The 15,060-nt window shown below is 37.3% G+C and overlaps 2 protein-coding genes across 2 annotated transcripts in view; both read left to right on the top strand.

The window, feature by feature from the left end:
* The window catches only part of LOC119543236 (aldo-keto reductase family 1 member C1 homolog), a 33,454-nt gene extending 28,528 nt beyond the window's left edge, over positions 1–4,926 (top strand). The window contains exons 8-9 of the mRNA XM_037847985.1: positions 2,603–2,685; positions 4,328–4,926. Of these exons, the coding sequence (XP_037703913.1) occupies positions 2,603–2,685; positions 4,328–4,370 (126 nt within the window). The 3' untranslated portion in view covers positions 4,371–4,926. The remainder of the gene's footprint in view (positions 1–2,602; positions 2,686–4,327) is intronic.
* Positions 1–15,060, top strand: part of LOC119542938 (aldo-keto reductase family 1 member C1 homolog) — a 390,984-nt gene that overhangs the window by 99,221 nt on the left and 276,703 nt on the right. The gene's annotated exons all lie outside the window — the stretch shown is intronic.

The following is a 15,060-nucleotide window of genomic DNA, read 5'->3' as shown; positions in this document are numbered from 1 at the left end:
CAGCTAGTGAAGTTGAGCATCTTTTCATATGTTTTTGAGCCACTTGTATTTCCTCTTTGGAAAAGTGTCTGTCCATGTCTTTTACCAATTTTTTAATTGGTTTGTCTTTGGTTGTTGAGTTGTAGGAGTTCTTCATATATTCTGGATATTAAACCCTTATCTGATCTGTGGTTTCCAAATATTGTCTCCCACTGCATAGGCTGCCATTTTACTTTCCTGACAAAGCCCTTTGGTGCACTTAAGTATTCAATTTTAAAGAGATCCCATTTATCTATATCTTCTTTCATTGCTCTCACTTTGGGCGTAAGGTCTAGGAAAACACCTCCTATCACAAGATCTTTAAGATATTTCCCTACATTTTCTTCTAAAGGTTTTATGGTCTTAGCTCTAATGTTCAGGTCTTTGATTCATTTGGAGTTAATTTTATATAAGGTTTGAGATAGGAGTCCTCTTTCTTTATTTTGGATATGGATATCCAGTTCTCCAAGCACCATTTGTTGAAGAGGCTGCTCTGTCCCTATTGAGTCAACTTGACTGCCTTATCACAGATCAGTTGTCCATAGATGAGAGAGAGGGTCTATTTCTGAACACTCAAATCATTTCATTGCTCAGCATACCTGTCATTATGCCTGTACCATGCTGTTTTGATCACTGTAGCTTTGCAATATCCTTTAAAGTCAGGTAGTGTGAGAACTCCCACTTCATTTTTTCTTTCTCCAGACATTTTTAGCTACTCAGGGCATCCTGCCCTTCCAAATAAATTTGATTATTTGTTTTTCAATTTCTGCAAAGTAAGTCATTGGGATTTTAATTGGTATTGCACCAAATCTATAAAACAATTTGGGTAGAACTGACATCTTAACTATATGTAGTCTTCCAATCCATGCACATGGTATGTCCTTCCATTTACCTAGGTCTTCCTTATTTGATTTCTTTTAGCAATTTTTTCTGCAGTTTTCTGTGTTTAGGTCTTTTACGTCCTTGGTTAAATTTATTCCAAAATATGTGAGTCTTTTGGTTGATATTGGAAATGGATTTTTACCTTGATTTCCTCCTCAGATCGCTTCTTTCTAGTGTATAGGAACACTACTGATTTTTGCTTCTTGATCGTGTATCCTGCCACTTTGCTGTACTCATTTATTAGCTCTAGTAGCTTTGCTGTAGATTTTTCAGGATTATCTACTTATAGATCATGTCATCTGCAAACAATGAATGTTTTATTTCTTCCTTCCCAAATTGATGCCTTTCATTTCTTTTTCTTGTCTAACTGCTCTAGCTAGAAATTCCAGCACGATTTTGAATAACAATGGTGACAGTGGGCATTCTTGTCTTGTTCCTGATCTTCGAGGGAAAGCTTTCAGTCTTACCTATTGAATTTGATGTTAGCTGTGGGTTTTTCATATATTCCCTTCATCATTTTGAGGAAGTTTCCTTCTATTCCTTGTCCTTTGAATTGTTTTCATCAAGAAAGAATGTTGAGTTTTGTCAAACACTTTTTCTCTATCAAACAAGATGATCATGTGGTTTTTTTTCCCTGTGATTTATTGATGTGGTGTATTACATTAATTGATTTTCTTGTGTTGAACTTCCCTTGCATAACTGGAATAAAATCCATTTGGTCATGGTGTATAATTCTTTTAATGTGTTGCTGGATCCAATTTGCAAGTATATTGTTGAGGATTTTCATATCTATACTCATAAAAGAGATTGGTCTATAACTTTCTTTTCTTATAGTATCTTTTTCTGGCTTCGGTATTTGGGTAATGTTGGCTTCATAGAATAAGCTAGGTGGCTTTCCCTCCTCTTCAATATTTTTTGAAGAGTTTGAGCAGGATTGGTACTAATTCTTCCTTAATACTTGATAGAATTCACATGTGAAGCCACCTGGTCATGGACTTTCCTTCACTGGAGTTTTTTGATGACTGATTCAATCTCTTTCCTTGTGATTAGTTTGTTGACATCTTCTATTTCTTCTCATGTCAATGTTGGGTCACAACGCATTTTTGGTATTCTGCACTCCGCCAACTCCAAACGCTTCTGTTTTGTCTTGTTTTTTTAATTGTTTATTTGTTTCCATCAGCCCTGCCTCCTCTCAGCTGCAGAGAGACCTCTGGGTTCCTTTCTTGCTTTCTCCAGGTTTATCTGTTCTAGGGGCTTGTATTCAGCAGTCCAAATTTGCTAATTATGTCTGCAGTTAGAGCTTGGTTGAGATACCTGCCCTTGCTCCTAGTAAAGAGTGCTTCTTTTTCCTAAGGGCAAGTGACTCCAAAGCAGGCTGCACTGCCAGTGGGTGGGGGAGCACCAATTTCCACAGATTGGGAGACTTTACTTAAAGTTTGGTGCTATGATCTCGGCCCTTCCTCCCATTCCAGATTGGTATATGATGCATGTCTGATCACAGAGGTCCCCCAGAGAGTTGTTCCAGATAGTTCCTGGCTAATTACTTACTGTCCTAGCGGACAAATGAAACTCCACACCTCCTTACACTGCCATCTTGCCCCACAACTCCAAATTCATTTTTAATAATAACTATTTCTCTGGACGATCCAGATTGGCAATTATACAATCTAAATATATTAATATTTTTGTACTTCCCTAATAGGTTTTTGAATTCCAATTGACTTCAGAGGACATGAAGGCTTTAGATGGAGTAAATCTAAATGTTCGCTATTTCCGCACTGAATTGTAAGTGACATTATTATGGCTAATTTTCTTCTGACAAGGAAAGGAGGAGAGCTCTAAAAATTTGTCTCAAAACCAGGAAAGCACACCCCAGTTTGAGACAGGGTGGGACAAGAGCTTTCCTGCAAGACTCAAACTGGATTCCCTCAGAGCTCTGTTTACTGATTCAGCAGATGGGTGAGCAGGGCCAGGGTCAGTTTGGATCTCCACACGTACGTCTCTGCACTCCTCACTCCAAGTCACTTCCCAGAGCAACCCAATGTCACCGATGAATCTACATCTTAACTTATTGTCTCATTTCTACAACAATACAGTGGAAATCCACAATGGAAATTACAAGTGTAGCTAAATTAAATGTTTCCAAACCTGTATTAAAGATCATCTTCTTCCAAACCTGCTTTCTTCCTCATAATGATAAAAGGCATATTCATCATTCTTGTGTTCAATCAGAAATGCCCATTATCCCAATATGTAATAATTTATTACAGCCTATAAATTTTATATCTTTAATAGCTTTCAAATCTCTTCCTTCCTCTCCAACTCACATTATTCCAGGTCCCAAACACTGCATTTTGAATTTTCCTCTTGCAAGGCTGGCAGTGATGGGGTTTGTAAGAGATGCTGGTTTTAATTTATGAATTTTGAAAACCTCAGTGCAGATGATGATAGCATTAAGAGAAGAGAAATGTGAAATCAAAAGGAGAGTGTGTTGTTGGAGAGCATTTCAGCCAGTTCATACTTACTATTCAGCAGTAAATATGCTTTAACGCTCTAGGTTTGCGAGAACCACATGCAGTAGAAATGATGGAAAGCAATTGGGAATATAATTCATAATAAAAAGTGTGCTAATACGTGAGAAGGGTATCAATGATACTTTTAATACTCAAAAATTGGTCCATATACTATTACCATTGCTAATTTATTGTGGTATAAAGAAAAATGTAGAATAAAATAGGGAAGGAATGCAAGAACAGAAGAGTGACAAGAAGCAAAGAATTCTTACAACCAACTAAATATTTTAGTCATAATCATTTTTCTGTAACTTTCTATTATGTATTGTTACTACTATTTAGAAAGAGCCCTACTGTATAGTAATCTCCTTGGATATAAGACCTAATCTTCAACATTTCATTTTGTCCAGCTATGAAATTTATACAGTAAGTTGCATGTGGCAGTCAGTTAGTAAATAATTAATGAATTAATAAAATGGAAGTGAAATTGCTATCAGCATCATGTAGCACTTTAAAAGAGTTGTTAGTGCTGAGCATGTAGATAGAGTTGTCACTCATAACAAGGCAGAATGAGGCTCTGCTTTCAGTGAGAATTCAAAATTTCAAAACCAGGAAAAGTGCTTTGTTTCATTTGCTGATGGAGCTAAGGGAAGAGAATATATTTGAATATTTGCAGTAGTACACTGACATGAGTTAAATTCCATGCACAGGAATATAATTTGATTATTTAATATTTTTAAAGGGAAACCTCATTGTAACATCATGTATATGGAAGAGGAAACATAGGTTTTATAAATAGCTAGGAAATAAAATGTAAAATTTTTGCCCTATTGTCAGTTTCATAGAAACCACGATTTCTGCCCTAGAAGAATATTCAAGGCCTCCCTGTTACCCACTATTCTTTCTCATTTTAGTACCATTGGCCACCCTGAGTACCCATTTACTGAAGAATATTAACAGAGAACCCTTCGCCATGCCTTCTACCAGGAGCTCCTGTGTGTGCAGAGTGATGCTGGAAAAGTCTCAGATGTCTGTGATTAGAAACATCATCTCTGGTTATATCCATGCTGCTTAGTAACTCACACTCAACTGGAGTCAAATCTATAGGAAAGGCATTAAATTCTTGTGGCTTTGCAAAAAATAAAAATAAAAATTTAGTTTTACCCAAATATCCTTACCTCTCCCAGTCTCTGTCTCTGTCACCCTCTGTTTTGTTTCCTCTGTTCCTTAGGGCCAAACTATGACTTGCCTAGAGAGTGAGGGAAGTGGGAGGGAAATAAGAGCAATTTTCAGACATTCCTGTGGTGAGACAAAGGGTGGGGCTTTCATCCTGTCATTAAAGCAGTAGTTGGCAGGTACCTATCAGTCAGTGTTTCCTTAGGACTTTGGGGAACACGAAAATGCATGACATATAGTTGGAGAGGGGAGGCCAATGTCTAAAGGAAAAACCAACACTACAAGGGCTCATTTGGAGCAGCTCAGAGGGTCAGAGCTCCAGGAAGTCTGGGAAGGAGAGGTCACTGTGGTCAATGGCCAGAGGGTGGGAGGGAAACCAGTCTGAAAGGATGGACTCAGATATGTGCACTGGGCAGAGGGAGTAGAGCACATCCACTGATAGGGAGATATTAGGGAATGATCTCTTGGTAATGATATTGATGACTCAGATGACCGCCATTGCCAGGGGCTCCAGAAGTGACACAGACAAGAACACAGGATTTGGATTCAGACGACAGCAATGACCAGCACCTTATATATTTATCACATGCTCAGGACTGTTCAAGGCTCTTACATGCACACATTTATTTTATCCTCACAACATCACCCCTTTACAAATCAGGTAACCGAGGAGCAATCACACAGCTAGGAAGTGGACAGCCAGCATCAGAACCTAAGTCGTGTGGCCCTAGAGCTCTCCCTGCTCTTAACCAGCACACTGGGTGAAGGTGCCAGAAAAAGTGAGTGCCCCATTTCACAGTCTTCCTCCATCCTTACTATGCCCAAAGCATCAGAGGATTCTGAATGGTAGAGAAAAGCAAGAGGACTGTCTGGGGACCTAGACACTGGGTTTCAGAAATGTCTGGGCAGCAAGTTCCCTGGGATTTCTTTTTGCCTTTTATGTTTTCCAGCATGGGCAATGGAGAAGCTCACAAACTGGAAAACCAGTGGGCACAAACAACAAAGCAAGAAAACCAAAAAAGGCAGGGTGAGGCTGGTGGCTCTGCCCCAGGGACGAGGGACAGAAATCACCATATGTTGTTAGTGGGAATGTAAAATCATACAATCATATTGGAAAAGAGTGGGGCATTTTCTTAAGTTCAACATATGCTTACATGTGAACCAGCAATTCCATGCTTAAGTGTTCACCCAAGAGCAATGGAAACCTATGTTCACAAAAAAACTGGTGTGTCAATTGTTATACCAGCATTATTCATACTAGCCCAAAACTGGAAACAATCCAATTACTCATCAACTGCTGAATGGAATTACAAAATGTGATGTGTCCACACAATTGAATATTACCTGGTAATAAAGCAAATTATTGCTACCTGTAATGAACAGGAAGAAGCTGAAATTATTTTGCCAAATGAAAGAATTCAATAACAAACAAATGCATATTGTATGCAATTTTTTGAAAGAATAAGTCTATAGATGTAAAGTAGGTGAGAGGTTGCTTGTGCCTGGGGTTGGGAGCAGCAATTGCCTTCAAATGGGGACTTTTGAGAGTAATGGAAGGATTCCAAAAAAATGGTCTGTGTTATGATTGTATAACTCTATCCATTAATCAGAAGTCATCTAACTATACAATTATAGTAGTGAATCTCATGAATTTCATGATATGTCAACTGTATGTCAGTAAAGGTGTTGAAATATGTCAATATTTATTTTCTTGTCGTTATTCTTACCATTCCCATTTCAATTTCATAAGGAAATTGCCATCCCTATTCCCACTCCCATTGCTATATTCTTCTATTATCAAAGTCTTTGACTTTGCCCGTGGCTGTGACTTTGCCTTGCCATTGCCATCAGTAAGTATCATTATCACTGTTATTCTGGGATTCATCTGGAATCCTGTAGCATGAAAACCAGGAGCAGAGGCAGCCCAGGAGCAAGCAGTGGCACTGAGATTCCTCTCCCGTCTGGATGGGAGCTCTTGGGTTTGGGGCAGGAGGAGTGCAGAGATCCAAACTGACCCTGGCCCTGCTCACCCATCTGCTGAAGTCAATTGGAATTCAAAAACCTATTAGGGAAGTTCAAAAATATTAATATATTTAGATTGCATAAGTGCCAATCTGGATCATCCACAGAAACAGTTATTATTAAAAATGAATTTGGAGTTGTGGGGCAAGATGGCAGTGTGAGGAGGTGTGGAATTTCATTTGTCCCCTAGGGCAGTAAGTAATTAGCCAGGAACTATCTGGAACAACTCTCTGGGGACCTCTGTGATCAGACATGCATCGTATACCAGTGTGGAATGGGAGGAAGGGCCGAGATCATAGCACCAAACTTTAAGTAAAGTCTCCCAATCTGTGGAAATTGGTGCCCCGCCACCCACTGGCACTGCAGCCTGCTTTGGAGTCACTTGTCCTTAGGAAAAAGAAGCACTCTTTACTAGCAGCAAGGGCAGGTATCTCAACCAAGCTCTAACTGCAGACTTAATTAGCAAATTTGGACTGCTGAATACAAGCCCCTAGAACACATAATCCTGGAGAAAGCAAGAAAGGAACCCAGAGGTCTCTCTGCAGCTGAGAGGAGGTAGGGCTGATGGAAACAAATAAAGAATTAAAAAAACAAAACAAAACAGAAGTGTTTGTAGTTGGCGGAGTGCAGAATACCAAAAATGGGTTGTGACCTAACATTGACATGAGAAGAAATAGAAGACGTCAACAAACTAATCATAAGGAAAGAGATTGAATCATTCATCAAAAAAACTCCAGTGAAGGAAAGTCCATGACCAGGTGGCTTCACTTGTGAATTCTATCAAGTATTAAGAAAGAATTAGTACCAATCCTGCTCAAACTCTTCAAAAAATATTGAAGAGGAGGGAAAGCCACCTAGCTTATTCTATGAAGCCAACATTACCCAAATACCGAAGCCAGAAAAAGATACTATAAGAAAATAAAGTTATAGACCAATCTCTTTTATGAGTATAGATATGAAAATCCTCAACAATATACTTGCAAATTGGATCCAGCAGCACATTAAAAGAGTTATACACCATGACCAAATGGATTTTATTCCAGTTATGCAAGGGAAGTTCAACACAAGAAAATCAATTAATGTAATACACCACATCAATAAATCAAAGGGAAAAAAAAACACATGATCATCTTGTTTGATAGAGAAAAAGTGTTTGACAAAACTCAACATTCTTTCTTGATGAAAACAATTCAAAGGACAAGAATAGAAGGAAACTTCCTCAAAATGATGAAGGGAATATATGAAAAACCCACAGCTAACATCAAATTCAATAGGTAAGACTGAAAGCTTTCCCTCGAAGATCAGGAACAAGACAAGAATGCCCACTGTCACCATTGTTATTCAAAATCGTGCTGGAATTTCTAGCTAGAGCAGTTAGTCAAGGAAAAGAAATAAAAGGCATCAATTTGGGAAGGAAAAAAAAAACATTCATTGTTTGCAGATGACATGATCTATAAGTAGATAATCCTGAAAAATCTACAGCAAAGCTACTAGAGCTAATAAATGAGTACAGCAAAGTGGCAGGATACACAATCAACAAGCAAAAATCAGTAGTGTTCCTATACACTAGAAAGGAGGAATCTGAGGAGGAAATCAAGGTAAAAATCCATTTCCAATATCAACCAAAAGACTCACATATTTTGGAATAAATTTAACCAAGGACGTAAAAGACCTATACACAGAAAACTGCAGAAAAAATTGCCAAAAGAAATCAAATCAAGAAGACCTAGGCAAATGGAAGGACATACCATGTGCATGGATTGGAAGACTACATATAGTTAAGATGTCAGTTCTACCCAAATTGATTTATAGATTTGGTGCAATACCAATTAAAATCCCAATGACTTACTTTGCAGAAATAGAAAAACAAATAATCAAATTTATTTGGAAGGGCAGGATGCCCTGAGTAGCTAAAAATGTCTGGAGAAAGAAAAAATGAAGTGGGAGTTCTCACACTACCTGACTTTAAAGGATATTGCAAAGCTACAGTGATCAAAACAGCATGGTACAGGCATAATGACAGGTATGCTGAGCAATGAAATGATTTGAGTGTTCAGAAATAGACCCTCTCTCTCATCTATGGACAACTGATCTGTGATAAGGCAGTCAAGTTGACTCAATAGGGACAGAGCAGCCTCTTCAACAAATGGTGCTTGGAGAACTGGATATCCATATCCAAAATAAAGAAAGAGGACTCCTCTCAAACCTTATATAAAATTAACTCCAAATGAATCAAAGACCTGAACATTAGAGCTAAGACCATAAAACCTTTAGAAGAAAATGTAGGGAAATATCTTAAAGATCTTGTGATAGGAGGTGTTTTCCTAGACCTTACGCCCAAAGTGAGAGCAATGAAAGAAGATATAGATAAATGGGATCTCTTTAAAATTGAATACTTAAGTGCACCAAAGGGCTTTGTCAGGAAAGTAAAATGGCAGCCTATGCAGTGGGAGACAATATTTGGAAACCACAGATCAGATAAGGGTTTAATATCCAGAATATATGAAGAACTCCTACAACTCAACAACCAAAGACAAACCAATTAAAAAATTGGTAAAAGACATGGACAGACACTTTTCCAAAGAGGAAATACAAGTGGCTCAAAAACATATGAAAAGATGCTCAACTTCACTAGCTGTTAGGGAAACGCAAATCAAAACCACAGTGAGATATCTTCTCACATTTAATAGAATGGGCATTATCAAAAACAAAGGAAACTTCTAAGTGTTAGAGAGGATGTGGAAAAACAGGTACACTTATTTACTGTTGGTGGGAAGGTAGAATTGCACAGCTGCTCTGGAAGTCAGTTTGGCAGTTTTCAGGGACCTAAGTATAGAATTGCTGTATGATCCAGCAATCCCATTACTAGGTATATACTCAGAGGAAATGAAGGCTAGGACACGAATGGACATTTGTACACTGATATTTATAGCGGCATTATTCATGACCGCCAAGAAATGGAAACAGCTCAAATGTCCATCAACGGATGAGTGGATAAGCAAACTGGTATATGCATATGATGGAATATAACAGAACTATAAGATAGAATAAAGTCATGATGCATATAACAACATGGATGAAACTTGAGGACATTATGTTGAGCAAAATTAGCCAGAAACTAAAGGACAAATACTATATGGTCTCACTAATCTGAACTAACTATAATGAGCAAACTCTGAAAGTTCAAATTAAGAACCCAGGTTATCAGGGGGTAGAAAGAGGGTAGAAATTGGGCATTCGATGCTAAAGGAGTACAGAATGTTCACCAAGATTGATAGTAAAGATCCAGAAATGGATAGCACAATACTATGTGATGGTAGCACAATACTGTAAGCATAATGAACAAAGCTGAGTGTGAGTATGGTTAAAAGAGGAAGGCTACGGGCAAGTATGACACCAGAAGGAAAGATACAGGATAAAACTTGGACTGTATAACTTAGCAAATCCTAGAGTGAACAGTCAATAGAGGGGAATATAAGGGAAGGGTATGGGATTCTTACTGTTGTTGTTCCTCCTTTATTTTTACTCTTTATTCTTTAATTTTCTTCTTCTTTCTTTGAAGAAGAAATGGAAACATTCTCATATGAGTTGTGGTGGTGAATACATAACTGTATGATTATACTGGGAGCTATTGATTGTTCACTGAGGATGGATTGATGGCATGTGAATAAAATGGTTTAAAAGATAAACAGAAAGATAGCACGTGCTGGAGAAGATGTGGAGGGAGAGATGTATCTATTCACTGTTGATAGGGAAGTAGAATGGAGCAGCCCTCTGGAGGGCAATGTGGTGTTTCCACCAGAGGCTAAGTATAGGGATGCCGTAGGATCCTGCAACCCCGTTATTTGGTACATACTTGAAAGAAGTGAAAGCAGGGACATGAATAGACATTTACACGCTGGTGCTTAGGGCAGCAGTGTTTGCAATTTGCAATGAAGGGAGATGGCCTAAGGGTACATCAGCTGGTGAACGGAAGGGCAAAATGTGGTGTATACATACAATGGAATATTGCGCGGCTGCAAGAAGGAATGAAGTTGTGAGGCATGCAACCAGGTGAATGAATCTTGAGGACATTATGTTGAGTGAAATAATCCAAAAGTGAAAGGACAAAAATTAAAAGACCTCACTAATATAAACTAACCATAATGAGCAAATGGTGAGGATTGAATTTGAGAGCTTATGTTATCAGGGGAAAGAATGTGGGCAGAGATTGGGGAATCGATGATGCAAGAGTGTGGAGTGTACAATGAGGCTTATTGTAAAGGTTCCTAGATTGTAAACTATTACAGCAGTCACATCTATTCCTGAATTCTGTTATTTAAGATAGTTTATTGGTATAAAATTTATATTCTCTCTAGCACACTATCTAATTTAACCTGTATTGTCTGATGATTTAGACAACATAATCATATGGGTCCTAGAATACGGAATAAGATCTTGTCATTCTGTACAGGTAAATGTAATACCCTGATACATCCCGGAGTATTTTGGGCAGAAAATTAAAAAAAAATTATTTGCAGAGTCCCCTTGAGGGACTGGGGAAAAATGTAGCCATATTAAATTTCCCCACCTGGGAAATTCCTGATATTCTCTCAAGCATTAGGGACTCCCAATTTAATAAGCCAAGCCCTTGGTCTTGGGGCTTGCCATTAGGAAACTAATTCCTGCATAGGAGAAGCTAAGCTTACTTATAATTATGCCTAAGGTTCACCCCCAGGGAACCTCTTTTGCTGTTCACTGTGGCCTATCTCTCTCAGCCAACTCTGCAAATAAACTCACTACCCTCTGCCATATGTGGGACATGACTCCCAGGGGTGTAATTCTCCCTGGCAACATGGGACATATGCCCAGGGATGAGCATTGCCCTGACATTGTGGGATTGAGAATGCCTTCTTGACCAAGAGGGTTGAAAAGAAATGAAACAAAATAAAGTTTCAGTGACAAAGAGATTTCAAATATAGTTGAGAGGTCATTCTGGAGGTTATTCTTATACTATATATATATTTCTTTTTAGTTTCTAGGGTATTAGAATATCTTGAAGGTAATAGCTGAATCTGTTGAAATGAAATCCAGTAGACTTGATTCTTCATGATGATTGTAGAACTATATATAGTATTTATCATGTGGCCATGTGACTGTGAAAGCCTTGTGATTGATACACCCTTTATCCAGTGTGTGGGCAGATGAGTAATAAAATAAAGACAAAATATATATAAATAATAAGGGGATGGGGGAGGTATGGGATGAGTTGTATGTTCTTACTCATTTTTATTTTTTCTTTATTTTAAAGTAATGAAAATGTTCTGACATTGATTGTGATGATGAATGCACAATTCTATGATAAAAGTGTGAGCTATTGATTGTATACTTTGGATATGTATGGTGTCTGAATATTTCTTAATGAAATGGCATTAAAATGTAAAAAAGGAATTTACACTGTGTCTGGTAAATATTAATTTAAAAAATCAGTCAGCATCCCAATAGTACACAAAACTTGTTAGAAAATGCATTAGAAGAAAAAGAACCCATTTGTAATGGCAACAAGAGGATATTTCCCCAAGGTATCAGATTAGGAGAAAAATGTAGAAGGGATATCAGAAGAAAATTCTAAAATGCTACCAGAGAATATATATAAAGGGGCAATTAATTGAAAGTGAAAACTTTCTCTCTTCTAGAAATATTTGATAGAATGAAAATGTCATTTTTATGAAATTATTCATTAATTTTTCATAGTACTAAAATTCACTAACATTTATGTGAGAGGGAGTTCTATTATGGATAAGACACTGTTGTTCCTGGAGCAGGCATATATAATACAGCCTTGGCAAACCAAGACTTATGGTCTCCTTAGCTTGAAAACATTTGCCAAAGCCCATGACTGAGCATCACTATGTTTATTTTGTTTTGTTTCCAGTGACTAACAAATAAGGTACAAATCAAAAGAGACAAAGTTGGTAGTGTTCCCCAAGTTGAAAATTTAATAGAAAATCCTCTCCCATAAATTTTTGACCTTAAAATGCTGCATAATCCAGATAAGCATGAACTCCCCCATAGGACTAAAATAAAAATTGATGTTTCAAATACCATTATTGAGCTGAGATGGGGGTGAAATTACATTTACAGTTTGGATTCACAAGTCATCCCTTTTGCCCGTTTACATCCCGAATGCAATCTGCTCAGAGGTTCAAAGATGCCTAAAGTTTCAGATTAACAAGTGTTTCTCTGGAGTGCGAGTGCCCTCATCTCTGGAGAATCCACCTTAATCACAGGCCTCAGAAGTCTTCCACGAATAAAATGAGTGGAAAATGAGGATTTCACAGTGATAACATTCCAACAGTTACAGGAACAAGTCATCACAAATGAGGACACCCAGGAATAAGTGGGAGAAGATACAAACCCACAAGGATTAGGAATATTGGAATTGACAAACAATAAAATAGTAAAATAATTATGTTACTCTGTACTTGAAAAAAAACTTGATGGAATGATTAAGAGTTTATTTAAAGAATAATACAGAATTTCTAGATTTAAAATTCAATATTAGAAATGTAGAAAACAGCTTTAATATGTTGGACACAGCTGAAATGAGGATTATTTAAGTGGAAGGTAGAGCTGAAGAAGTTATCCAGTATGCCATTCATAGAAACCAACAGATGGGAAAGAAAAGTGTTTGAGAGACACAGAGGCTAGAGTGTAAAGTTTCAAGATATTTCTAATCAGATTTACTTGAAAGGATAGAGAGAACAAATGGGGCATGAATCCATAGCAATGCCTGGAGATAGCGATAGATAGTAGATAGGTGTAGGGGAGCATGCAGCAGTGTTACTGTGTTAACAATTGATATTTGTAGGTAATAGGGGTTTATTGCATTATTCACTTAACGTTTCTGAACATTTGTAAATTTTCAAAATATAAATTTAGGAAAATTTACCAAAGGATTAGCAAAATTATTACTGATCTATGAATAAGTGTAGCAAAAAGATACACCAGTATATTTAGGGAGATATATTTGGTATTAATTAAAATATATTAATGAGCACCTAATAAGTAGACACTCACATAATGATGATTTGGAATTTTCAGTATTATATAGAATCCCTTTACTCCATTTTGATATACCCTTTAAATTCATCTCATGTATAAACATACTTTTTTGGAACTTTATGAGCTTATTCTAAATTACATATAAAGGAAAAAACAGTAAAAAATAATCAAGACAATCTTAGAGAGAAACAAGGAGATAGGAAAAAATTATTACCGTTTTGGACTGTGAGGCTTACTTTCCATCAAAAGTCACACAGCTGGAAATAGAACAATTTAGAGAAGAAAGAGATCAAAAGCAGAGTATGGATACTTGATATATAATAGAGATGACCATGTATATTCGTGGGAAACCAGGAAAATTTTCTATGATTGGCGCTCAAACATCTGGTTATCCATTTTCAGTTTTATACACGTGCACGCACACAAACACTTATGTATATAAACACACACATATATACTTATAATACATGTATATATACAAATGCACACATATACTTGGATATGTATTTGAATTCTAATTTCACGTAGTAGTAAAAAATCAATTCCAGGTGAATTAAAGCTATGAATTAGAAAAGAAAGAATATAGAACTTTTACAAATAATATAGAAGAAGATTGTCTGGTGCTCAAGGTAGCAGAGGACACAACCATCATAAACTACACCTAAAAATACGTGATGAATTTGACTATAATAGAGTGAGAACTTTGGTTCATGAAAATAAACCATCAAGAAAATGAAAACTAAGCACAAACTGGGAGAAGATATTTCAACAGATATAGGTGTGTGTGACAAAGAATTAATGTCCTGAAATATGAATGTTGTAGATTCATTAAAAATTTGCCCCCAACCCTTCCTCTCCCTGTATCTGCACCTTTTCCAGTGTGACTTTTCTGTCCCCCCCATCAGGAAGTGGTGTCCTTTTCTCCTCCTCCCGGATGTGACCTGTCCTTACAGCTTGCTTGGCCAATATAATTTGGAGAAGCAAAGGTGTGCCAATTTTCAGCCTAGACCCGAGAGGCCTTTGAAGGCAATTAGTCCCTTGGATAATTGCCACTGTCATGATATAAAATCTGGGCTAGCTGGCTAGAGGATGACTAACTGTGTGGAGGACAGTGAAGTAACGCCTGAAAATAGCACGAACTCAAGAAGCAAAGCGTCCTGGCTGCCCTTCACTTAACAGCAATTAAGAAGATCCCAACCAGATCTGTTTAGCTGAGCACAGCAAAAACCGTCAATCCAAAGTTATGAGTTAAATGAATGTTCTTTCATCTAAGTTTTGAGGTGGTCTCTTATTAACCTATAGCTAATGGTACCAAAATAATCTCCTAGAAGAAAATAAAAGATACACAACCTAATGAAAACAGGCAAAGAAAACTCTGTTAGTATTCATGTAATTAAAAAATCCA

The sequence above is a fragment of the Choloepus didactylus genome, chromosome 8 (genome assembly GCF_015220235.1).
Source record: "Choloepus didactylus isolate mChoDid1 chromosome 8, mChoDid1.pri, whole genome shotgun sequence".
NCBI lineage: Eukaryota > Metazoa > Chordata > Mammalia > Pilosa > Megalonychidae > Choloepus > Choloepus didactylus.
The sequence above is the reverse complement of the archived record's forward strand: the minus strand, read 5'-3'. Positions and strand labels throughout refer to the sequence as shown.